At 32.2% G+C, this 25,051-nt stretch overlaps 1 protein-coding gene across 3 annotated transcripts in view; it reads left to right on the top strand.

Moving 5' to 3' along the window:
* Nucleotides 1-2,438: 2,438 nt before the first annotated feature.
* LOC145294151 (DALR anticodon-binding domain-containing protein 3-like) overlaps nt 2,439-25,051 on the top strand; it is a 33,738-nt gene continuing 11,125 nt past the window's right edge. Inside the window, exons 1-8 of one of the 3 annotated variants that reach the window (XM_080141260.1) lie at nt 2,439-2,656; nt 5,894-6,198; nt 10,729-11,054; nt 14,892-14,968; nt 16,758-16,814; nt 20,074-20,156; nt 20,874-20,932; nt 24,015-24,097. In XM_080141260.1, coding sequence (XP_079997386.1) covers nt 2,465-2,656; nt 5,894-6,198; nt 10,729-11,054; nt 14,892-14,968; nt 16,758-16,814; nt 20,074-20,156; nt 20,874-20,932; nt 24,015-24,097 — 1,182 coding nt within the window. In that variant the 5' untranslated portion in view covers nt 2,439-2,464. Of the gene's footprint in view, nt 2,657-3,893; nt 4,450-5,893; nt 6,199-10,728; nt 11,055-14,891; nt 14,969-16,697; nt 16,815-20,073; nt 20,157-20,873; nt 20,933-24,014; nt 24,098-25,051 lie in introns of those variants that run through there. The other 2 variants (XM_080141259.1, XM_080141261.1) reach the window with 2 other exon arrangements.

Here is a 25,051-nt window from a genome sequence, read left to right as displayed (position 1 = left end):
TGTTTTTGATGGGATTTAACAGCTAAAACATTTTTTGTCAATGTATCTAACTTTTTCTCATATAATCAATGAATCTAACAGTTTTAAGTGATCCGTTTTAAGCACATAAAAATTTGTGTCTTTCATGAAGTCAAAAATTATTAATTTTCTCGTTCAAATTAATTATTCGATAAACTTTAAAAACATTTATCATTTTATTTAGTTAGTTATAGTTAGTTTACTTACAAAATTTTATCTTAATAAAAATGGGTGGACTGAAATGAAAATGGACTAAAATTGTTATGCAGCATATTATGAATGAAATATTGAGTGAAGTTATACTCAAAAAATAAAGATAAACACATTATTTAAAAAGTTACTATCACTACTTGAAAAAATCATTTAGAAATAAAAAGAAAATATAATTTATGGAAAAGGAGATAAAACTATTATAAATTTTTACAAATCGAAAAAATAAAATAAGTAACACTTTAAAAGTGAAAATCCTAAACAATCAAACAAGTTTTATTAGACTTGTGGGTGCTTCTGCATTTATTGACCTGCAATTTCCACAAAGTTACACGGGTGTGCCTGGCAAATGACAGGAATAACCAAAAATGGGCGGGCAAACCTTATTACAAAACCACAAATTGTTACACCCTCCCCATCTATGTTAAGAATGGTGATGACCACTGAAATTCATAAAGTAATATATTGGAAAAATAAATGTCTTAATATCGAGAAAACTACTTGTCAACCGTTTCCAGTTCTTTCTATCATCTGCTGGGCACATCCAAGTAATTTTGTTGAAATTGCGGGTTGATAAATGCAAAAGTATCAACTTGTGAATTGGTTTAGAGATTATATCCTTCATTGTTTTACAAAAACAGAAAAATTAACAGCAGTAGTACCATTACATAATTGAAAAGGTGTAATAAAATAAAATTATAAAATGATTAGAGAATTTAAAGAAATTGTAGAAGACTAGGATATAAAATACCCTAAACTCGCTACAAGAAAAAATAATGAAACGAATTGAATGAAGGAAACAAAGAACTCAAATGCTGGAATACAATAAACATGTCATTTATTTTCTGTTGAGAAATGAAAGTCTTGGATGTACACGTGTTCATTCAGCCGTTGACGACTATGCATGTGGAAGGAAAGGGGAATGCAATAGAGAAACGCGAAGTGGCAAGCCGGCCTGTAGAAAGAGAGGGTTAAGCTCAGTAGAGCGTCGCGCACATGACTGTTGATGGACCAAGGCCGAAGGGGAGATAGAGTGAGAAAGTCAATCCAATCATGGAGAGAGAAAGCGCATAAAGTGTACGTACTGTTTGTTGGCTTTTTGCCCCACATAGTAGCAAGTGGTGTGAGGCACGCGCGTACAGCTCGAAAGCTGGTCCTAAAAAAAGGGAGAAGCTGCTTATTGCTCTTGCTTTTATAGGTGTTTCCGCTGGTCTTTTGCGCATGTGTGGATTTCCTTTGAAAGGGGAAGTGACGTTGTCCATGCGTGCGTGTATGTGAGTACATGTGTGTACGTTAGCGTGTGTGTATATACACGTGAATGTGAGTGTATGTACGCGAACGTGAATATATGAACGTGTGTGGACGTGGGCGCATATGTTTGTGTGCGCGTATGTATATGACAAGTAATATAACTTCAAATGTGAACGTGTGTTTTTGTGTGAGACTAGAAAAGGCTCGCGCAAAATCAAAAATGAAACTCAAAACTTAAAACGTTTAAAAATTTTATTTAAATACTAATACATCCAACATGGGTGTACTACAAGAAAAAATGGTCAATTAGCACCTATTCAATAAAAGTTTTACTTGTAGAAATCACTTTCGTGCAACAAAATGGATAATTATCTTTATTAATATTATTTTATTTTTTTTTACGAATTCTGTGATAAAAACTTAGTCCAAAATACCGGGTTAATAATTAGTATTTTCTTGATCTAATTGAACAAAGATTTCTAATATCAATTGAAAAATAGCTAAATCACACATACACACCTATTTCATTATTTTCACTCTACACAAACAACATGATCAAATATGCTATAAAAAAAGAAAAGAAAAACAAGTCAGTTGCAAATAGCATTTTTAAATAAGTGCAGCCAGCTGCGAATATAGACTTAAAAAAAAAAAGATGGTCATTTTTTTTTGGGGGGGGGGATCATGCCTGTTGGTGGTCATCATTCGGGTTTTCATTAAAGCGAAATTAATTATTTGAAATAACTTACTCTACTACTTAAATCTGAGTGTTTAACCTTCTCCCACTAGATTTAGCATTAGTTATAGGGTCAGTATTTTTTTTTTTTTTTAATATCTCTTCAGACTTGAATCGACGATTGAGATGACGATTGACAATCGTCATCTAAAATTAAAAAAAAAAAAAATTGATTGATTGATTTGATTTTCAAAATAGTGCAACAAGGGAGATAATTAGTCACTTAGTTATCTCCCTTTTTGAATAATCATGGCGGATTGCACGTGGTCGCCAGATATTGACAATTTAACTCGACTCAGTTCCCTGTTGCGTGATCTTCTTCTCGAAAAAGGAATAGAGAATGATGTAATTAAGAATCTCTTTATACAAAGGAGGGTTAAACATCTGCAAAATGGTGATGCATTTGTTCCTCGAGGGCGAATAGCAAATATTTCATCAAAGGTAAACACGTTGAAAATTTCGTTAATTGTTCAATGTTTTTATGATTTTCTTTTAACAGCGGTTGCTGGAACATTATAATTTTAATCGTTTACATTTTTCATGAGATTAAAAAAGTAGTCAGTGTTTGGCCTAAATGGTTTTCGTGCACTGCAGCCTGATTCGACTACAACCGGTGTCAAGCGAAAGTTTGTTTCCTCTAACAAAAAGCGACCGCGTTACTAATTGTTTTCGTTCTCGATTTTTTACGATGCATTTAATAATCTAGTTGTTGACAGAGGATTTAACGTTGGTCGGATTCGGATGATCATGTACAAACTGTACGATAGTGTTGTAGATTATAATCTCAAGTTTGTTCAAAATATAATAAAAAATAATGAGTACTTTTACAGAATTTGAACCGAACTGTTGTTTTAATCGTAGTTCTGGCTCCAAGTTTTAGTTCGGAAAAAATATATATATAGATACCAGTCTGTTTTTAACGAATATCACATTTAAAATTGTCGCTTACAAATAGTGTTTATTACAATTTTATAGTATTTTAATTCATTTATATATTTTTTTTATTTTGTTATTAAGACCTTTATTATCAACTGTATTTGCTAATGGTTTTCAATTAAAACGATACAAAACGAAACTATGTGCACTGCAGCTGAGTGCAGCTCCACGATCGAAGATTTGCTATTATGGAAACCAAAATGCCACGCTGAATATGTGGCATATTAATTGTCTATAGTTCTGGGATGAGGTGATTTCATTATGGATTTCGTTTTTCGGACTCATTTCCTCATCTTCGGTGTTTTTCCACTACGTTTCGGCCGTATCATCCTTCGGCCTTCTTCAGGTGTATCTCGAACTCGGGAACTGTTTTTTTTTTTTTTTTTTTTTTTTTTTTTTAAATTTCGAACCCAACCCCCTATTGTTACAGGGGTACCATGTTTTCGTTCCATTCAGGTCGTCCCTGCTGCTACCGCTTAATGCTGTTGCTGCTGCGTCTATTGCTGTCGCTGCCATTGTGTTGTCACTGCCACTGCTTTTGCTCAGGATTGAACCAGTGACACATGGCCGAGGCGACTAAGACGTTGAAACAGACATTGCAAGTCTCCAAGGTGCTGAGTTCAATCCTGAGTGAAAGCAGTGGCAGTGACAACACAATGACAGCAATAGACGCAACAGCATTAAGCGGTAGCAGCAGGGACGGCCTGAATGGAACGAGAACATGGTACCCCTGTAACAATAGAGGGTTGGGTTCGAAATTCCAAAAAACAGTTCCCAAGTTCGAGATACACCTGAAGAAGGCCGAAGGATGATACGGCCGAAACGTAGTGGAAAAAACGCTGAAGATGAGGAAGTGAGTCCGAAAAACGAAATCCATAATGTGGCATTATACTACGATATCTAAAGACACTAAGGCATTGCACTAATTAAGGGTAAGATAAAGGAATGGTGGCTCAGATGGTTTGCATATGTATTGAGGGCCAACGACAGGATTGCAAAACCTACCTTTGCAGTAGAAGTTGCCGGGAAACAACCATAAGAAGGCCGATGAGGAGATGGGCAGACACCATTGTACAAAGATCATTATATAATCAGCTGTCATCCGAACCAAGTCTGTGATCATGTCAAGTAGAGACAAAAGTCCATCATTTCGAGCTTTGCCATTGCTCAAGATTAATGCATAAAGAACAAAACAAGAAGTCACACGTGAAGTAAATCTCAGAAATAAATAAAAAAATTAAAAAAATGTTAAATCTTAGAAAAAAGAAACTGGAAAGTTTAATTCACAACAAAATGGGGTAAATTTTTTCTGAAAACTGGAAATCTTTGACCTATTTAGCAAAACTTAATTTTCACTAATTTTCTTTGGAAATTGTTTTCATTGATAATTAATTTTCTACCTTATCATTTTTCGTAACTGTTTGGATATGCATATTACTGTGACATGACCATTCGGTTGGTACCATTGATTTCATTTGAAATTCAGTTTTCGAATTTTGCTACAGTAACAAAGAAGAATCATTTTGAATATATGACTATTTGAGGGGATGAGCCATTATATTAGTGTATGAATATTTAGGGGGTTATCAATGTTCAATGTATGAGTATTTCAATATATTCAATTTTCAATCTATGAGTATTTCAATATATTCAATTTTCAATCTATGAGTATTTCAATATATTCAATTTTCAATCTATGAGTATTTCAATATATTCAATTTTCAATCTATGAGTATTTCAATATATTCAATTTTCAATCTATGAGTATTTCAATATATTCAATTTTCAATCTATGAGTATTTCAATATGAGTGTTTGTAGAAATTGGTTTTCAAAAACAAATATATCTAAAACATTTTTCAGTTATCAAAGATTATTTTTCCTAGAAAATTTAGATCCACTAGTGATTTTAGCTTAAAAGTTTATGTATTTTTATAACATTTAGATGTCAACAAAATTTAATTCTTTCTCTTATGCCATTAATAGTTTTTTTTATTTATTTTTTTTTATTCATTTATTTTTCAGGTTATTTTAAGTTGGGTTACTATTTTCAATAATGAACAATTTCTTTCAACGTTATTTTTCAACTTAGTGTGCATAAAATTGTGTATTTCTATGCATATAAAAGCAATCCACCTTAAAGAAAAACGGCCTACACATCAGGATTGGTGGACATAATAATAGGTTTTAATTTTATTTCATTAAACAAAAATCCAAGTTGCAAACTAGTGAATGAAATGTTTGCCCTATTAACAAATTGTGTTTTTGTCTGTGGAAATGTTTCCAAATCTGCTTTTTATTGATTTCTTATTGAAAGAAAAATGTTTGCTTTATTTTTACTCTTCTGAATCATATTAAGAAGATTCAATGTATTAGCTGTTGCAATTAAATTTATATGAACAATAAAAGTTTCACTTTAATCTCATTTTTGTATGTTTTTTTGTTTTAGTTTTTTTTCATGAATAAGATTTACATTTGTAAGAATTTTTTACTCATTCAAAGCCTGCATTTTTAGTTGTACACTAAAATTTAACGGCTGAACCAATAGCAAACACAATTTTCTAATTTTAAAACAAATTTGGAACAGTCATAATTCGGTGGTTAATTGTTCTACAAAAATAAATTTTGTCATCGTTGTTTTTGTTTTGTAAAGAGCTATGTGCCACAATAAATGTTAGATATGGTGAAAATAGAATTTTGATTTGAGAAATCTAATATAAATATTTTGATTGTTTTTTTATAGGTTTGGACTGAAGTTCTATCCGAGATAGAAACTAGAACGAAAGATTGGCCAATTCCATTCACGTGTGCTGAACCAAACAAGGACAATGCTGCAGTTTTCCATTGGAATCGTACCAAGGCCTTTCAACATGTGCTCCGTAAAGTTAAGAAGCAAGGACAAGGCTATGGAGTTACCTCCCTTGCAAAGGCTCATAGAATTCTACTCAACTGTGCTCATTTGTATTCCCACAATAGGATCCATGATCTGTCGCAAACACGTGCTCTACTATTATTGTCACACATTGTTAATTTACTTCATTCTAATGGGTGAGTATAATATACAGACTTATAAAATATGACCTGCTGAGTCATCTATTGAGTTCAGATTAAATTGTTTGAATCAGTCAAAAATTAGTTCACAAAACCAGTTCAATATATAAAAAAAATAAAGACAGATTCAAAGTAGCTTAATTTTACTTACTGTCTCTCTCTTTTTTTCTCTTCGATTTCTTATTATTATTCTTATTATTTTATGTTTCCTTGTCTTTTGTGGAGTGGTACTATTAGATCAGGCCTGTGTGAAGATATAGTCTTCCTGGCCTAAAATGCACCAAACATTGATGAAAGAAGAAGAAAAAACAAAAGAACAACTTTCCAATTTCCTGAAGATAAATATTCTACTATTCGAAAATTTGAAAAGAGAAAAAAAAAATCAATTTTATTTTTAATAAATAGCAATATTTATTAAAAAATAATTTCACACTTGTCTGGTCTCTCTAACCCTTAAATCTTTATTGATGTTATTGTTTTTTTCTTTCCCTTTGCAAAACTCAATCATGTTCTGCAAAATCAAAAACAAACACCAAATCAAACACTATGAATAGATATTTGAAGCATAAAAACTTCTCCAAAATTAGTGAATTTTTCATCAAATAACTCAAAAAGGATTAATATACTGTAAAACAAAACAACCAAACTTGTCTCATGTTGAAGTTAAACGTTTCATGAATGACTTCCAACTATACTTTAATAACACAAAATATGAGCTAAACTATACTTTAGTTCTGGGATTGAGTTATATTTGAAAACAGTTCTGTTTTAATTGTTCTATTTCGGCATAATTTATAATATATAAGAGAACCAGTCATCCATTTCTCTTGGCTATCTATTCTCTTGTCCTCAATGTTGGTTCAGTCTCTAATATTTCTTAATGTCTCTATGAGCATCTACAGAAAGGATGATTTTCTGTTCTCAACACGGCCATCTAATTTACAGACGAATATCTATACTAGTGGTGGGACGATTAATCGGAATCAGAATCGTTAATCGTAAGAATCGTGTATTTTGGGAGGTATCGGAAGCGGAATCGCATCGTTAAAAAATACCTTAATTTTCCGATTCCTTCATTACGATTCTTTTAGTCTGATGTTGAAAAAAAGAAAAAAATTCCTGATATTTCTAACCACAAGAGAGAAATGTAGCATGTTATAAAAAGAAACCAAAGAAATTCATTATTAACAGGGCAATGCTTAGTGCCCCTCCCTTACAAAGTTCATTCATTCAGATCTATTGTGATCAAAACTACAAAAGAGTTAACTTGAAAAGAAGTATGCAGGGCTCTACATTGCCAGTAAAAATTAAAAAAAAAACGCTTATCTTTTTGGTGACTGTTTTTTTTTTACTGACAAATCTTCTAATACTGAATGAAAATGCTTTTTCAACTTATATTTTCTTAAAATAAAACGAGCAAAGTCAAATTATTTAAACAGTAAAAGGTTTAATAGAACAATATACTTTTTTTTCTTTTTTTAAAAGAAGGCTTTTGAAAGAAATATCTCTAAAATGAAATTGATCACGTATTATTTCGCAAAGTTTTGACAGTAGTCGGCTTTTTTTGAAGTTTCAAAAAAATCGACCCCATACATATCTCTTCCAAACCTAAAGTTATTAAATAACCCCTTCGTTAATTTAAGGGTCATTAATTCAATTCAGTCAAGTTTTTTTTTAATTTCATTGAAATAAAATCCATTATTTATTTTTTTTTCTCCAGAAAGATAAAACCCTGAATTTGATTATATTAAAAGCAGAATAATATAATCTTTTTTCTAGAATTTTAAATTGAAAATTAAAAGTGTTTTGCGCAGTTTTTTGCCGAACGAAAAAGAAATTAATATATATATTTTTAAAAGGTTTTGTAATCAATTAATTTTTATGTCAAAATAATATTTACGATTAATTAAATAATTTCATTTTAAAAAAGTATTTATAAATAGAATTTTACTTAAGACTTATAGTTTAGCAATATTGAACCGCATCAACCATGTGTGAATTGAACACCATCAACCAAAAAACAAAATTCAAAAGAAAATGCATATTTGCATTTCATTATGTAAACTTTTATACATTGGTTTCAAAAATTAAATTCTATAAGTTTTTTTTGTTAACTACCGGTTGGTACAATTTACCGCCCCATCCCTTTATATTTTTTCTTTTTGTCTTTTTTAGCGGATTATTTTCAATTAATTATCCAAATAACTGACTAGCTTTAAAACAAAATTTAATAGTAAATTATTTGTTTACAGATAAACTGAATTTTCTAATAAGGCCCAAAGTCCAAAAAAAGTCTTGCATGGAAACTTGTTGAAGTTGATGAAGATGATGAGTTGAAAGCCATTTGCAAAGTCTGTCAAATTAAAATATCGCAAGGAATAAAACCATCTAACATGACCACAACCAACATGTTAAAACATTTAACTATGAAGCATCCAAATAAATTGGAGGAGCAAAATAAAAAGAAAAGGAACAAAAAATTACCAACTAGTCACTCAGAGCAGTTTTATTAGTGAGGGTCGAAATCGCAGTGTCTTTTTTTTTTGCCTACGTTACCATCTAGGTGTCATGAATTTTTTTAACCCTCCTTAACTTCAAAGAGTAAATACAATATATACAACTAAAAAAATAATTTTTAAAAATGCTGATTCTATTCATGAAAAATTCTTTTAACTAGAAATTAAAACTTAGGGAAAGATAGCTGATTGACAGCAACAGGAGCACTGGTTAACTACTGAACCACGTGGAAAGGTGTGGGGGGAGGAAAAAAAGGAAATTAAATGATGATAATAAATTATGATAACCGTATTTGAAAGGCACTAAACTCCTAAAATTTACTTCTTTAAAATTTTAGGCGGCACTCCCTGGCGATCTTAAAGCACTCTCTCTCTCTCTCTCTCTCAAAAAAAAAAAAAAAAAAAAAGATTTAATTTTTAAATTTGGGAAAGATATATTTATTATAACCGAATTCCTGTATGAAGACTGGATCTACTTTATTGGACGTTAATTTGTGAGATAAGTAATTTTTCAATGTTTAATATGTTTTTAAAGTTTCAATTATCAATTAAATTTTTTTTAATTGCGTTTATTTTTCAATTTATTTAAAAAAAAAACAGGGTTTTAAATGTATTTTTCAAGGTAACAAGCTTCGAAAGAAGTCTAATAAAAAAATCACTTAATTTTTAATTTCGACAACCCTGAGAATTTAATTATTAAAAAAATATTGAAATGTGACATTTTTTTAATTTAACATTTCTATTAGTTCAATTAATTTTCTTTCATTAATTCATTTCACTCAACAAACTTAACCATTTTTTTATTTTTTTTATTTTTATCTTTTTCTTTAATTTTGGTAATTATGTTTGCTCAATTTTATCTAGTATTTCATTTGTTTTTTATAGTGGTATCATTTTTATATGTGTTCTTTTGATATACCCTATTTCAAAATTAGTTTGGCTAAACTTATTCTTCACGTTAGAAACAACGTGTAAAAGCAATGAAAAAGTAAGAAAAAATAATAGTTGTTAACTACTCCTTGTGAATTATGGAGGTCTGAAGAACTGCCGTCACAAATACAATCAATAGCCAAACAAAAAATCGTTTTTAAAATTCCTTTAATTGTAACTTTCCGCTATACCTACCTTTTGGTATAAAACACCAAAAACTTTCGATTAATGGTATTTCTCATATATGGTCGTTAACTTTGGAAAGGTTATTTTGTATCTACGGCGCCATGTTACGTGGTATATTGTTTTTTTTTCATTACGCACGTTCATTTATAAATTATTAAATTAAATATTTATCTTTTTTATATTTAATTAGTATATATTTTCTTTCTCTTTCGCTATATTTTTTTTTATTTAATTCATTAAATCTGTTAATTATGAGGACCAAAATAATGAATCGTGTGTATTTATTCTCTAATTTTCTTGTTTTTGTTCTGTTATATAAATTCTATTTTATTTGTTTTTTCTCTGAAGGATAAATTCAATTTTCTTTGAGTTTTTTTTCTGTATTCCAATTAAGTAAAATAAGTTTTCTCTAAAATAAATTTTGCTAATTTTTCCGTTTAGTTTACTCTATAATAATTTATGTAAACCAAAACACGACGGTGTAGACATAAATATCTCTTCCAAAGTTAGGGAACATATTTGGGAACTACCGACATAAGTATAAAACTACCTGGTATATTTCAAAACAATAATTCCCTAGGAATCAGAATCGGAATCGTACTTGGTATCGGAATCGTTAATCAATATTTTCCTGGAATCGGAATCGTATAAAAATTAGGAATCGTCCCAACACTAATCTATGCACACCAAAATCACATATGTAAATTAGATAGAAAAAATTTTAACATAAATGACATTCAATTTTAACAGAACTTTCATCATCTTATAAATAATTTGTTTTCTCTATTTTATGATTTTTAGGTAATTAAAAAATATTTTTTCAATTATATTTCTTTTTTAACTTGTAAGAAAATATCTAATATATTTTTGTGGTTACTGTTTTTATTTTTCTCAGTTATTCTGTTGTTGGAATCATTCCTACTGAAGGGCAGTTGGACGACGACATACAACGCTTCCTGAACATAGATACTCTCATTGATATAAATTCCAAATCTTTAATGCTCAACAACCCAGATGCAAAGTTTTCTTGTATCAGCAGGTTGCTTGAAGCTGCTGCTGATTCGACCTATCGACATTTAGAAAAGGAAGATGATGTTTCCAAAACTAATGCTGATGAAATAGGCTCTGCTTTACTCATGGATTTACGCAGTTTCCTTGACTCGAACGACATGAGTTCTTGTCCTGTCAGAGGTTTTGATAAGAATTTAAATTTAATAGAAGGTAAGTTAAAGAATCTTTTATTTTTGTATTTGTGGTCAGATCATAAAATCTCACAGATGGCCGACATGTGATAGGAAAAAATACCTGACTCTAAATTTGGCCACCTAGAAAATGAGATTTCATTTTGAAAAAAGTAATTGTTTCTTAAAGACAAGGTTCAATGTTAACCACTTAAGGTTCTAACAGAATTTATATCTACTCCAGATAATAGACATCCTGGTGAATCAGTTTTTCTGTCCATAGATTAACAACTGATAAATCTCAAGTGATTTCATTGATAACTGTGTATACATATTCAGAGAAAGATAGGCAGAGCGATGTTTCTTGTCTTGTTTTAATCTTGGGGACAGATGAGCCTTTGCAGCCAAAGGTGACAGACATTTTATGTTTGGTAAGAGATGTTGGTTCTGATTGCAAGTATTTTGTTTGGTTGAGAAACCAAGAATCATTGTAACTTCTGAAAATAAACATTGCAAATACACATGACATAGTGATAAAGGACTTGTTAAAGTTCAGTTACACTCCGCTGCATGTTGAATGTTCAATCGTCAGTGCGGATGACACTCAAAATACAATTGCAAATTACTTAGGACTTCTGCTCCGTCATAGCTGACATAATAATGGCGTACTATCCCCATAGATTAAACAAGGATACTGTTTGAAATTCTGTACAGCGGAATTCAACAGAAAGATTTCCAAGTTTGATAAGATACACCTAAATGTTGGAGGTTACATCGACTGAAATGTTATAAAAACACTTGAGACGAGAACATAGTCCAAAGAATTTGAATAATTTGAAAACATTGTTAATGACCAAAACAACATAATTGACACTATGGCTAGTGTTGAACTCGAGCACTGAATTTGGACAAAGACAACAAGCAAATGATCACATCCTTAATGCAAATAAAAGTTCACCACGGTATAATAAGCTGATGTAGTTATCTTCTTTGATTTCATTACATCTGATAATAATCACTTTTATCAGTTTAATACCAAAGCAAAAATAATCAATGAACCAAAAACTTAACAGATTTAATCAAGTTAATCTACAGATCAAATGCGAAATGATAACCTGTGAACTTTTTGTTTATCTCCCAGACTGCTATGAACGATCGCTCACTTCAAGCATAAATCTCTCTCCTTTCTTAAATGCAAGGGAAGTAACTTGACGATTTGTTGTTTTTCTTTTTGAAGGATGATACGTTATTGAAGAATGATGCGTTATTGAAGGATGATGCGTTATTGAAGAATGATGCGTTATTGAAGGATGATGCGTTATTGAAGGATGATGCGTTATTGAAGGATGATGCATTATTGAAGGATGATGCGTTATTGAAGGATGATGCGTTATTGAAGGATGATGCGTTATTGAAGGATGATGCGCTATTGAAGGATGATGCATTATTGAAGGATAATGCGTTATTGAAGAATGATGCGTTATTGAAGGATGATGCGTTATTGAAGGATGATGCGTTATTGAAGGATGATGCGTTATTGAAGGATGATGCGTTATTGAAGGATGATGCATTATAGCTTTCAGTCAAATCAGGGCACATCCTTTTCCAGTCTGCTAAGCTGAACTATGATGTGTCTGTTTGATAGTAAATTACTTGAGTTCTATGTTTTCCTGTGCAATTTGATATTTTGTTTTTTCAACGTAAACCATCATCTACCATTCTTCATGGAAAGTAGAAAGTGGATCTTAGGTTTACTTTCAATAACTTTGTAACTTTACTTTTCTCTGTCTTTACTGAAATTTGGAAATTTGCTGAATTTTGTGCCAGGAGATTTCCTCATCCTCCCACATACAGTGCATAGTATTCCATAATGGTCACCTATTTGATACTGGTATCCTCCTTCAGCTTCTATCACCAAAATTGAAGTTGAAAGGGACTTCAAGCTTTGATCAGGTAGTCTTTATGTCCTCCATTGCTTGGTTTGTTGCTTCCATCAGATTTGGTGTGATGAGGATGCTTATTAACTTCCTTTTCAATAACATTCCACATGTAATCATCCAAAGGATTAAGGTCTGGTGAGTTAGAAGGCCATAAGTTTGGCGTGACATAATCATGAAAATTCTCAGTCATCCAATCCTGGGTTTTGAGGGCTCTCTATAATCCAGAATTGATGGTGCCGAATCTTGTTGGAAGACATAGGTTCTTCTGTTAGTTACATTGCCTATCCAAGGTTCCAAGGTTTGAAGAGTCTTGACATAGGTATCTGCAATGATGCAAAGGCACTCTGGAAAAAAAAATGAGGCATGATGTGCCATTCACTGCTAACAATACCAAAAATCATCACTGGCAACTTAGAAATCTTGCAATTTCTCAATTGTCGTGTTTTGTTTTTATAAATACTATTACAGTGTGTATTTTAATTTCATTAGTCATAGTAGTTTCTGCCATGGGATCTTCTGAAAGCAAAATAACATTAAGATATTTTTAATTTAAATTATAAAAATATAAGTGCCCTCAAATATCTTGCACACACTCTCTCTCTCTCTCTCTCTCTCTCTATCTATCTATCTATCTATCTATCTATCTATCTATCTATCTATCTATATATATATATAGAGAGAGAGAGAGAGAAGGAGAGAAAGAAAGTTTATGGATGTAAAATGGTATTTAAATCAAGTTTCAGAAGTAAATATTCACCAAGCTTATTTGTACGCATGTTTCCAAACAATATTCAGTAGACTGGCACAAAGCATAGAAAGAAAACATCTAAAATTGCCTATATAATTACACTAGCGGAGGGGTTAATCAAAACATAAGAATAACCGAAGTAAAAACAAACACAAAAAAAAAACTAACGTAAGGCACACGAACGATGTTGAATGTAAAAATCGGAAGAACAAAAAAAAAAAACAGAAAAACGAATGTTAAAACTTCTGAAAAATAAAAACCAAAAAAAAAAACATGTGAAAAATGGCTTAAATAAGCCTGTTTCAATATTAAAATTTAAAAAATCGGTGGGTACCCGGGTGTTTTTAGGTGGGTGTGGTCAGTCGGAGTGGGGGGTGTTAATGAAAACCTAAGAATAAGCGAAGTAAAAAAAAAAAAACAGAAAAAAAAACGTTACGTGAAAAATGGCTTAAATAACCCAGCTTCAATATTAAAATTTAAAAAATCAAAAAAAAAAAAAAAAAGAAGACATCTCACACCACGATTTGAACCCAAAATGTTTAAATAATAACCAAACGCTCTAACCAACTGAGCTAACGTACATGAAATTGTGTCAGTTCTTCAAATATTTAAACTAAATCAGGTTATGACGTCGTCTGACGCATGCATACAACCGATCTCGTCATTTGCTGCCCTACCCCCTGTAGAAAAGTGTTGATTTCAGGGTGAACAAATTAATGTTTTTGGCCAATTTTTCGATATTTGTCGGATGAAGGATGGGGCTTTCATATGAGACCAAATTTGTGAATTTTCGTCGTGTCTGTCGAAACTTTTTAGCAGACATCCAAACATACACACATACATACATACATACATACATTTTTGCTTTTATATATATAGATAACGACTACCTCTCTTCGCAAAATTACATGAAAGCATCCAAAATCAATCAATGAAACATGTCAAATAGCAGCAAGCAGAAGAAACAAAAATTGCCAACTTCTCCAAAGAAATCTCAAGAAAATACAGATTTTCCTTAAAAGTAATTATTGTCTAAACTAGGCATGTTAGCAATCATATGTGATTGCTTCTGTACTGAAGAGTTCTTATTCAAGGGGAGTAACTGCATTCGTTATTTAATTTGCTCTAAGATTTACAGCTATATTTACAACATGTGTTTGACTTTTTTTACACTTTTATTTTTTCTCAGTTTGTCACTCAGAGAAACCCAAACCAATTTTGGAACAAGTTTCATTTTTAGAACAAGGCATTGTCTCCTCCAAAAAGGTAAGTATAGAATATTCAATTTTTTAATTCATTTCAAAACGAAAACTTACCAGCTTCCATTATGAAGAATGCAAATTGAAATCGCTTGAATCATAGCAGTCCATTTTGCTCTACTAGCGTGTAAGTTTTACAAGTCATTTTTATGGTGACCTCTATCTGAATCCATTATATAATGAACATCTATTTCTTTTGAATGTAAATGCAATCTTTTGCAGGATCATTAGTTGGAGTTTGGGTGGCGAAAACAGACATGTTAAAACTCATATAGAAATATACTGGGCAATCTGAATACTTCTGTACATTAGTGTGACTTTCAACCATTTTTATTTCTGCACATCTTGTTGATTGGAATATAGCATTCATTTCTTGAACAAGATGTCATAAAGATAAGATGCTAAAAACATGCTTTCATTCTTTGCGAAATAACAGGAAGACAAGATGGAACTCCAGGACTCATTATTTTCTGCTAAGCAAACTTGCCTTACATGTTTATGTTTCTGTAGAAAATATGTTGATATTTTATTTGGAACCTGGTGATCCTATTTTCTTCTTCGTTTCAAACCAGCTAAGTCAGATGAACATAGACACAGCTAACTCCACAGTGGAGATCTTTTGTCTTTGTCAAACGACTTTCCAACTCATGCTAACAATTCACAATAAATGCTTAAGAATTAGAGGTTGGAGAACATCCTCAACTGATAGCTGCCACATCAACCCTGCCCCCCCCCCCGGTTCTATTTATTTGTGAATTACAACTACAGAAAAAAAATCATCTTACATATTTGTTTCTATTATGCAAACTTACTTTATGCTATTATGAACTATTACATGCAGTTTGACATTTTGTGAATATTTAAAACATGGGTTATGCAAATAACTGTATTAAAAACTACCTGTATCGATTCGGCGTTGCTGGAGAGTATTTCATTTTTGGTTGATTATTTTTAAAACTATGCACTCTCATTCACACACAAGCACTTTTTATTTTCAACTCTTCAACTGACACCAACAATTCACAATAATTCCACATTAGGCATTCTCAAATCTTGTAAAAAATATGAGTCAGAATAGAATGTATGATGGGTTCTTTAGGATAGGCATAACTATAAAAGGGAGGATGCTTAGCGTCACTGTCTACATGACATCCCCTTTACATACCGGTATGTGTTGGACAACTGATGCCCTTTTCTGTCCTCTGCAATCTCTTTCCCACAGAAGAGACATTGTAAGCTTTGTTTCTGCGCTATCATTATTTTCATAGCAAGTGCTCATCTGAGCTCCGATCTATGCTCCCCACCCTTGCCAATCTTTCAAAGAAATGATTTAGGAATGGTAGAATTGATGTGTAATATGAGTGTTAAAAACAGGCTTAAATCAAATGATTTCAGAGGAAAATTAAACTTGAACAGATATGGAGATGTGTGTAGAACAGGAGACTTTGTTAGTATAGTCATATTAAAAGGATGGATGAGTTTTGGGGTTAATAAGTGTAGAACAATTGAGGTAGCAGGGTCAGTTTGCAGGGAAAAGCCAAGGAAGACACGGGAGGAAGTGGTAAGAATGTATTTGAGAGAAAAATAAAGCTTTAATTTGTAAGTCGATTTCTAAAAGCTGTCCAACACATGCCATCATGTAACACAGATGTGCAACCGGATATGATGATGATGATAATGATGATCTTGCATAAAATATTTATTTTAAAAAAAATGATTTTTTTTTGTCTTTTAAGGAAGACGCTCCCATTGACAGCATTTTACATTTCACTCCGAGTTCTTTGTTTTACACGCAGCAACAAGTCCATCTCCTTTGGAAGATGTTATCTCCAACTCCACATTCTCTTCAACAGGTGAGATGCAACATTTTACAACATGAATTTCCTTTGTTCAACTTAAATATTTAAAAACCTCTGACAACACGTTCATTTTTTTCTCAACTAAAAATTATACACTGTGAGCCCTTGACCACCTAAAAAAAATTCCTTCCATAAAATCTATATATATATATAAAAGTGAGAATGTGTGTGTGCGAAGACATATATACTCAATGAAATATTTATCTATAAACTTGAAATTTGGTATATAGGATATTCAGACATGTGGAAAACTTTTTAATTGGTTTGCATCCAGACTGCTAAGGGGTCAAAATTGAAAAATTGGTAAGTGGAGGCAATCAGATTTTTATGTTTGCTGTTTCACAAATGCACATACATGAATCACATGACAGATTCATTATGTTAAGAATAGGTAAGTTTGAAAACACTTTTTAAAAATTGTCAAGCTGGCCTAATGGTTATCATACTTGACCCACTATTTTTAGGTTTTGGTTTTAGCTCATTTTTTTTTTTACTTACAAGAAGTGAACTGTTTAGAAAAAACAATACTTGCATGCACATGTCTCAGTTTCTGTATGAATGAAAATATAATATTTATGCTAATCATTGATAAAATTCACAATCTTTTATGCCATCCAGTCATATTTGATAGAAATTAACTTCAATGTTTGACTTGTCCATTAAGTTTCAATCATGGATGTCAAAGGTTTTGCTTTTCCAGTGTTTGATGGTATGCAGGGGACACTTTTACCATTATTTCATCAATGCACTTGTTTATAATACCTTGAACATCTGCCAGTTCCTGGCGGAGAAGAATTATACTGGAACAACCACCTTATTCATCTGATCTTGCTCCATGTGACTTTAAAAAATTATGCTCTTCCAAGCTCAAAGTGGTTGTTATAGTACGTTGAGTTTGAAATCCATTCAGAATTACATTTCTAAAATCATCAAATTTTTAATTGAATGACAAAGACTGACATTCATGGTTGAAACTTGGTGGACAAGTCAGGTACTACATTTAAGTTTATCTAATAACTATGGTTGGACTGCAGAAAGGATTGTGAATTTTACTAATGACTCTTTAAGTGAATTTTTTTTGAGTGGGGGATTTATCACCCTATAATAATAGCTATTTTTAAATACAAAATTTTTGTTATTTGAAAAAGTAATTTCTGGCAACATTTACAGGGTTCGCACAGACTTGAAAAATCTTTGAATTTTGACTTTTGCCTCGAAAAGTTTTTATTTCTATTATTACTTTGAAAAATTCTTGAAAATATGGAAAATATCTTAAAAATGCCTTGAAAATCATATTCTTTATGCCAGTAAAAATTTGTGTCAAAATATTAAAAATGAAATTGAAATAAATACTATTAAATTATTATTTAAGTATTAATAAAAAATACCATTAAAATATTTTTTTTAAATACTGAAAATAAAATCAAAATACATTGTTCTGAAATTACATCATATTATTGTGGATACAAGAGTTACGTCCCTTCATCATGAAACTATCTGATGTTTTCCATATAATAACAGTGGGTAGTTTTGTGAAAAAGGGATTTTACTCTTGTATCCATAATACCGGAAATTCAAAATTTAAAAGTAAAACAAACACAGCGTAGATCAATCTACAATGAGGGAAATAACATTTAATCATACTTGGTTGGCCAGGGAATGTAAATATGATTGTCAGCAGGCATATGGTTTTGTATGTAAATGAAAATGACTTCTCCTGGTGTCAATTATGAAGTTTTTTAGTTTATTATATCATTGTTTATATATTAAATTTTGTTTTGAAAACTTTAATTTTGTCTGGAGAAGGCCCTGAAAAACGTCAAAACGTCCTTGAAAGTAGACATTGAAAATCTCTATTTCTATTCTGTCTGACCCTGACTTAGCATTTTGCAATTTAGAAGTAACTATGACTTAAAAAAATATTTTCATTCCAAATTCTGTTTCAAATTAACATTTTACTTAAGTTCTCACTTTTCAGCCTCAGAATCATACAGATATCTTTAATATTGTACCAACATCAAAAGATTAAAAAAATCTTGAAGCCACTTATATCAAAACTAAACATCCTACAATCCCCATCTGGCATCAATTGAAATGAATGGCTCTCGTCTTCAGAAGGCCTCAAGTTTTGACAAGCTTCTGGGCTTGACCATTACTCCTGATCTTAAATGGAACACGTACATCAAATCTGTTGCCAAGGCCGCTGGAAAAATGGTGGGATCTTTCTATCGATCCGGTAGATATCTCACTGCTGATGCAATTCTCTATCTATATAAGAGCCAGGTACGTCCAAGGATGGAATACTGTTGCCACCTCTGGGCAGGAGCTGCTAGAAAGGACTTGTCCTGCCTTGATAGAGTTCAAAATAGACTTCGTAGCCTCGTAGGAGATGCCCTTTTCTCTTCCTTGCAACCTCTATCTCACAGAAGAGATGTTGCGAGTCTGTCTCTGATGTATCGTTATTTTCATGGAAAGTGTTCGACTGAGCTTCAATCTATGGTCCCCCCTCGCAAAACTTTCACAAGAAACACTCGTCTAGCTGTAAACACTATCAATAATTCCCCCCACTCTTTATCTGTGCCTAAACCTAAACGTAGATTCCATGAACAAAGCTTTTTTATTAGAACTGCACGCCTGTGGAATTGTCTTCCGTTTTCCTGCTTTCCGGCTGACTACAATATGGTTGTCTTCAAGTCTAACGTAAATAAGTTCTTGATGAGCCGTTCCATATAATTATCAAATTTAACAAAGTTTCATTACTAATGATTATTATATTGTCCAATTTCTAATGTACACTCTTTAACCCTTATCCTTGAGTGGCCTCTTGGCCTTGATAATGTGGTGATGCCTATGAAAAAAAAAAAAAAAAAAGAGTCCAATGTGAACAAGTTCTAATTGAATCGTCCCCCTAAGTAATCCAAGTTACAAAATTCCCACTGTTTATTATGCTAAAATCACAATGACTAATGTATACCTATTAACCCTTATCCTCGAGTGGCCTCTGGGCCTTGATAAGTGGTGACACCCATGTAAAAAAAAAAAAAAAAAAAAAAATTAACAATATGAATTACAAAAGTAATCAAAAAATTTGTTAGTGTTTGGCGTAGTAATTAATCTTAAGAAACTCTTACCCATTAAGCAACACCAGTTTAGACTTTGCATGTTGTCATATTCGCATGCAACATCTCATTACTACCAAAATCCACACTTTAATCTCTATATAGATTTGTAATTTAAAATAATTTTTTTCCAGTTCCATGTAGAATTTGGGCCAGTGCAAAAACGAAAAGGAATTGAGACAACTTCTGGGGCTCTTGATGCTTTGACTTATCTCAGGTAAAATTTCTCAGAATCAGATGTTCATGTGTATCAATAGAGGTTGACAATTAAGGGAGAAAACATCAACATCATCTCAATAACATGCAGGGTACTCCAGATATGAGAATGCATGAAAGATCAAGGAAAACCTAGCTTGAGTCCATACAAAGTTAATTGACTGCTTGCTGTGTAACTGGTATGAACCCTTTTGGTCAGAGAGTATGGAGAGCAAGCATGAAACATTACCTAGTGTCGCCCACATCAGAATCCGGGATAGTCACAGCATCTTAAATGCCAAAATCAGATGATAATCAGTAATTTGTATCATTTCAATTAATTGGATTACTGTTCTCGCCTTATTGTTTATTCAACGTTTCCAGAAAAATAATTTTTATTAGTAAGATAACTAAGGTGAGTAGAAACTGGGTCTTGGGTTTACTTTCGGCAGCTGCGTAACCCTAGCTTTGCTAATTTTATCCTTTAGTTATCACATTTCATGATCGATGTTTCTAACAAAAAGGGAAGAATTGTTGTTTTTTTGGTCAGAATCTATTTCACTCAACACTTATTATTTGTGAGTTTTTGACCTTGAAATAAATTTTTTTTAACTCCTTAGAGCAGCCTGTCTGGGGCGATTTCCTTTAAAAAGTCTCCTTTTAGTTATCCAAATAATGAATTCCAACCTCAAAAATTCTCCAACGAAATCCTCATATTTTTGTTTTTTGGATAATGTAGGAAGCGGCAAGAACAAATGGAAGATGCTGCAAAGATGAAATATGGAATTCTGGGACAAGGTAAGAAATCTAATTATTGTACATGTATCTTTTAAGTTAACTTAAGTCACTAAAATTAAATCAATTGATTTGTTCCATCAATATTAACATTCATCTAATGCATAAATTGTTCGGTTTACAAGAATGGAATTCCGCAGTTGATGTGTTTTGATGTGTTTCAATGAGAAAATAGAAATTTTCATTCAATGTTTTCTGAATCCTTGAATCATATGTTGAAAAGATTGCAAGTGAACTTCAAATGAAGTAGATAGAGTTAAAGCATCAAAAAATATTCTTTTGCCATAGTTGCTAAATTGAGTTGCCATCTCAAGTACTGTTACATGTGGTGACATCTTCGCACCTGACAATTAAAAAAAGTGACAGAAACTCCAGTCTTTCTCTAACTTTATTGTATGATCCTCAAAGGATCTTTGCACAATTTCTGGATACATGATCCATGTTTTTTTGGGGTTTTTTTTGACAATATTTCCACTATTAGCAAAGGAAGATCTACATCTTTGCAGACATGGTCAGTCCAGCGTTTTGGATACCTACCCCCAAATATTTTCATTCTTGAATTCTCAATATATACATCGCTTTCAACACTTTTTCTGATGATGTAACCAAACTAGTTAATTCTTCCTTTCTTGATAACTTTGCTGATGCCATTTCCAAACTCAAAAGTTTCTATCCAGACAAGTTTTGCTAACCATGGTTCTCAAGTTGTTTTCAAAAGAGTTTGCATTCATCCTTTGCTCTAAACATCCAAGTCTCAAAAGCAACTATGTTTCTTTTAATTTTCTTATTTTATTCGAGCTGAGGGTAGGCATTCTACTGGATGCCAGACATTCACCCACAATTTCATACATTCCGATCAACAATTGTTAAGATTCTATCATTTTAAGAACAATTGTTTGTATCTCATAAAGCGACAAAATGAAATAAAATCTTGTTTACTGGATCATGTATAAAACTATTGGGATGCATGAAAAGACAAGATTTTATTTAGGACAACCACTGGTCTCTCTCTCTCTTAAATAAAGTAAAAAAAAAAACACATCTAATGGTCTAATGTCTATAACGCTCTAGTTCTTGTACCATCACTATAATATTACACTTGTTTCCCAAGTACTTCATTGGGATGTGCTCCAACCAACTTGCTATATTGGTGCCCCCCACCCATTATAAATAACTTTGTTAATCAGATAATCCTGCCTCTTCACCAGAGTCTTTCCATTCTAATAGCTTCTTTCCTCAAATTTCTAGCTTTTGAAATTTACTCCTTTCTCCCAGTTTTCCTGACTATGTCAATACACAGAATTTTAAATGTAATGTGAACAAGCATTTTGTTACACAACTCCCCATTTAGAATGCTCCTATAAATTCACACTATCACCTTATGTCTTAGTGGCAATGTGCCCTGCTTGGGATGATTTCAAGTAAAAAAAAAAACAAGTATTTGTTGCTATTGAACTTAAAGCTATGTTATAGTCAGCAAGGAAGTAGTCTTGTGCTATTGTATTCCACAGATGGGAAATTCTTAGAAATAAACTCTGCTTATTTCATGTTGTTTAATGTATACAGAGTACGAAAGGGATGAGTGCTTGTGTAGTAGTATGTGCATGTGTTGGTGTAATTGGTGCAAATAATAGAGGAGTTTGGATTTGAGATAAATTGACTGTTGTGTTGTGACAAGTCATATTGGATCAAAACTTTGCTGACAGAAAAATATACAAAAGCAATTTCTATTGGTTATCCTGTGGTATTTGTTGACCAATTGGAATGAATGATGAAGGGGATTTGGCTGTGTAGGAGTACATTTTATACTTTTAGATTTCAACAATAAACAGATGTACACAAATCTTAATCAAGAAAAAGGCTTGGAATAACTGAATGATGAACTCGGGCCACGGCACATCAAAACAAACGTAAATCAGATGTTCATCGAAAAAGTCACTTGCTGTTGCCATGGTCAATGTACAACCTGTGTCTAATGTGAAAACAAAAATAAAGTAACTTGCTTCCCAACTCTGGCATAATAGTCAAAGAAAAAGAAGCTTCCATGTCAGTTCTTGGTGTTTTATGTTTTAACTTTGTCTTTCTCAAATAAATTGAAAATTAATTCTTACAGTATCGGAAGATATGAGCAGAATACGAGACTTTGTATGGTATGTCCACATTGAATGAATGAATGAATGAATGAGAGTTGTTGGATCAGTAGATGTAGAACAGTTGAGGTAGCAGGTCCAGTTTGTAGATGAAGGCCAAGGAAAACATGGAAGGAAATGATAAAAATGGATTTCAGTGAAAGAAGAATAAATTAAACCTGGTCAGAAATAGGTTACTTTTGAAGTCATATTTTAAAGCCAACTGAGCATATAAAACAGGATATTAACTCTTTATGACCTCGTTGACCTAATTGGAACAAACAAACCAAAATAAATAAATAAATCTGACTTGGTTTTTGTTTCTTTTTTTAAATGAGTCATTTATTACCATTTTTCTTTCTCCCTGTCTTGATGTCACATGCTCCTCTCACCTTTTTCCTTCCCCTGACCATGTGGTGTCCTTTTCTTTTTTTTTTTTTGTCACACCAGCTTGCCTAATTTGCATATGTGGCTCTTTTTCGCTACTACTGCTAATATTCTCACAAGCTATCTTACAGCTGCTGATATTTTCCCACGTGCTCATACATGCTCTGTAACAGCGAGACCTATTAGGGTAGAATTCTGTTTTAGAGGTAGAAGTTAGTAGTTGCTACATGGACACATGTGGCAACAATACTCCATGAATAGTGTCTTTATAGAGATCTAGGATATTGGCAGGTTTAAGAATTTTTTCTGGTAGAGAGAGTCTACCTTATTTGCATAAACTTTGCATCATGTTTCCCGTTCTTATTTCACTTCATTATTAAATTTCTGCACCGTCTTTTGTCTTCTTTCGATTGGTGAACTCCATGTTTAGATTCTTCATCTTCATCAACATCACAGTTTCAGTTGTAAAAAGAATTTTGCAGACTTATACCACTCCACCATCTTGTTTTTCTCTTGCGCTTTGCTAGCCTTTTTTTTTATTATTGTTTTTTCTTTTTATTGACTCTCAGGTTCTGAATGGGAGAGCATGATGAGAGGACTTTTAAATGCCTGTGTCAAATTTGAACTTCTCCGCACGGTCTGCAGGAATGTGGTAAGAAATTTCTTTCCTATTTTTTCCTTTTTTGTTGCACATTTCTGAAAAAACAATGAATTGCTTACAAAACTTGGAATGATTTAGTTAGAGATGATCTCAAACTCATTGAGACCAACATAAATGATCGAATTTTGCAGAGGAAGTCACTTTAGTCAACCTGCAATGCACATCTCATCTGGAAAAGACAAAGAATGACATTCAGTTCTTGTCCAGAATTCCCACCATATTAAAAACAAAAAATAAAGAAAAACCTCTATGATGTATGTATCCATGATGAAATGAAATTATCATATTCCAAAAATAATATAAATTGATCAAGTAGTTTTATTTTTAACCAAGAAAATCAAATTTAATAATTATCTGAGGAGTGACTGTTATGTACAGGGGTTTGAAATGCCAATAGATATATTTGGGTGTGTGTGTGTGTGTGTGTGTGTGTGTGTGTGTGTGTGTGTGTGTACACATTATTATATATATATTTGTATATTGATCTAGTAGTTATGTCAACATGTGCATAACATTTAAAGGATTGTTCACACAACATATACAGATTTCAAAACGATGATGCAGACCATACCTTCTCGTCATTTATTATTTCGTTATTTCATCCGATATCTTCCATTCTTAGTTCACCTGTTTGAACCATTGGATCTGGAATAAAGATCTTCAACTTCTCCAAAGAAACAGACCAACACAAAAATCATCAATAAAATAATATTTACACTTCTTTATTCCGGTAGTCCTTTTCTTCTCAAAGTTGCAAGCACCGTTTTTATTCACATTTCCAGGCTGTTGCATTCGACCCACTTCTTAGTCGTTCGGAGGACCCAACTTCTTTTGTCAGCTCCAAAAACTCAACTCCTCTAACTAATTCAATCTCCACGTCTCATTCAAAGATCCACGTCATCTTAAGTAACCTCTATGTCAGACTACATCAGACCTATTTTTAAA

This window comes from Euprymna scolopes, chromosome 15 (genome assembly GCF_053919585.1).
Source record: "Euprymna scolopes isolate OS-2025 chromosome 15, ASM5391958v1, whole genome shotgun sequence".
In the NCBI taxonomy this organism is placed as follows: Eukaryota; Metazoa; Mollusca; class Cephalopoda; order Sepiida; family Sepiolidae; genus Euprymna; species Euprymna scolopes.
Note: the sequence above shows the minus strand (reverse complement) of the source record. Positions and strands in the feature narration are given on the sequence as shown.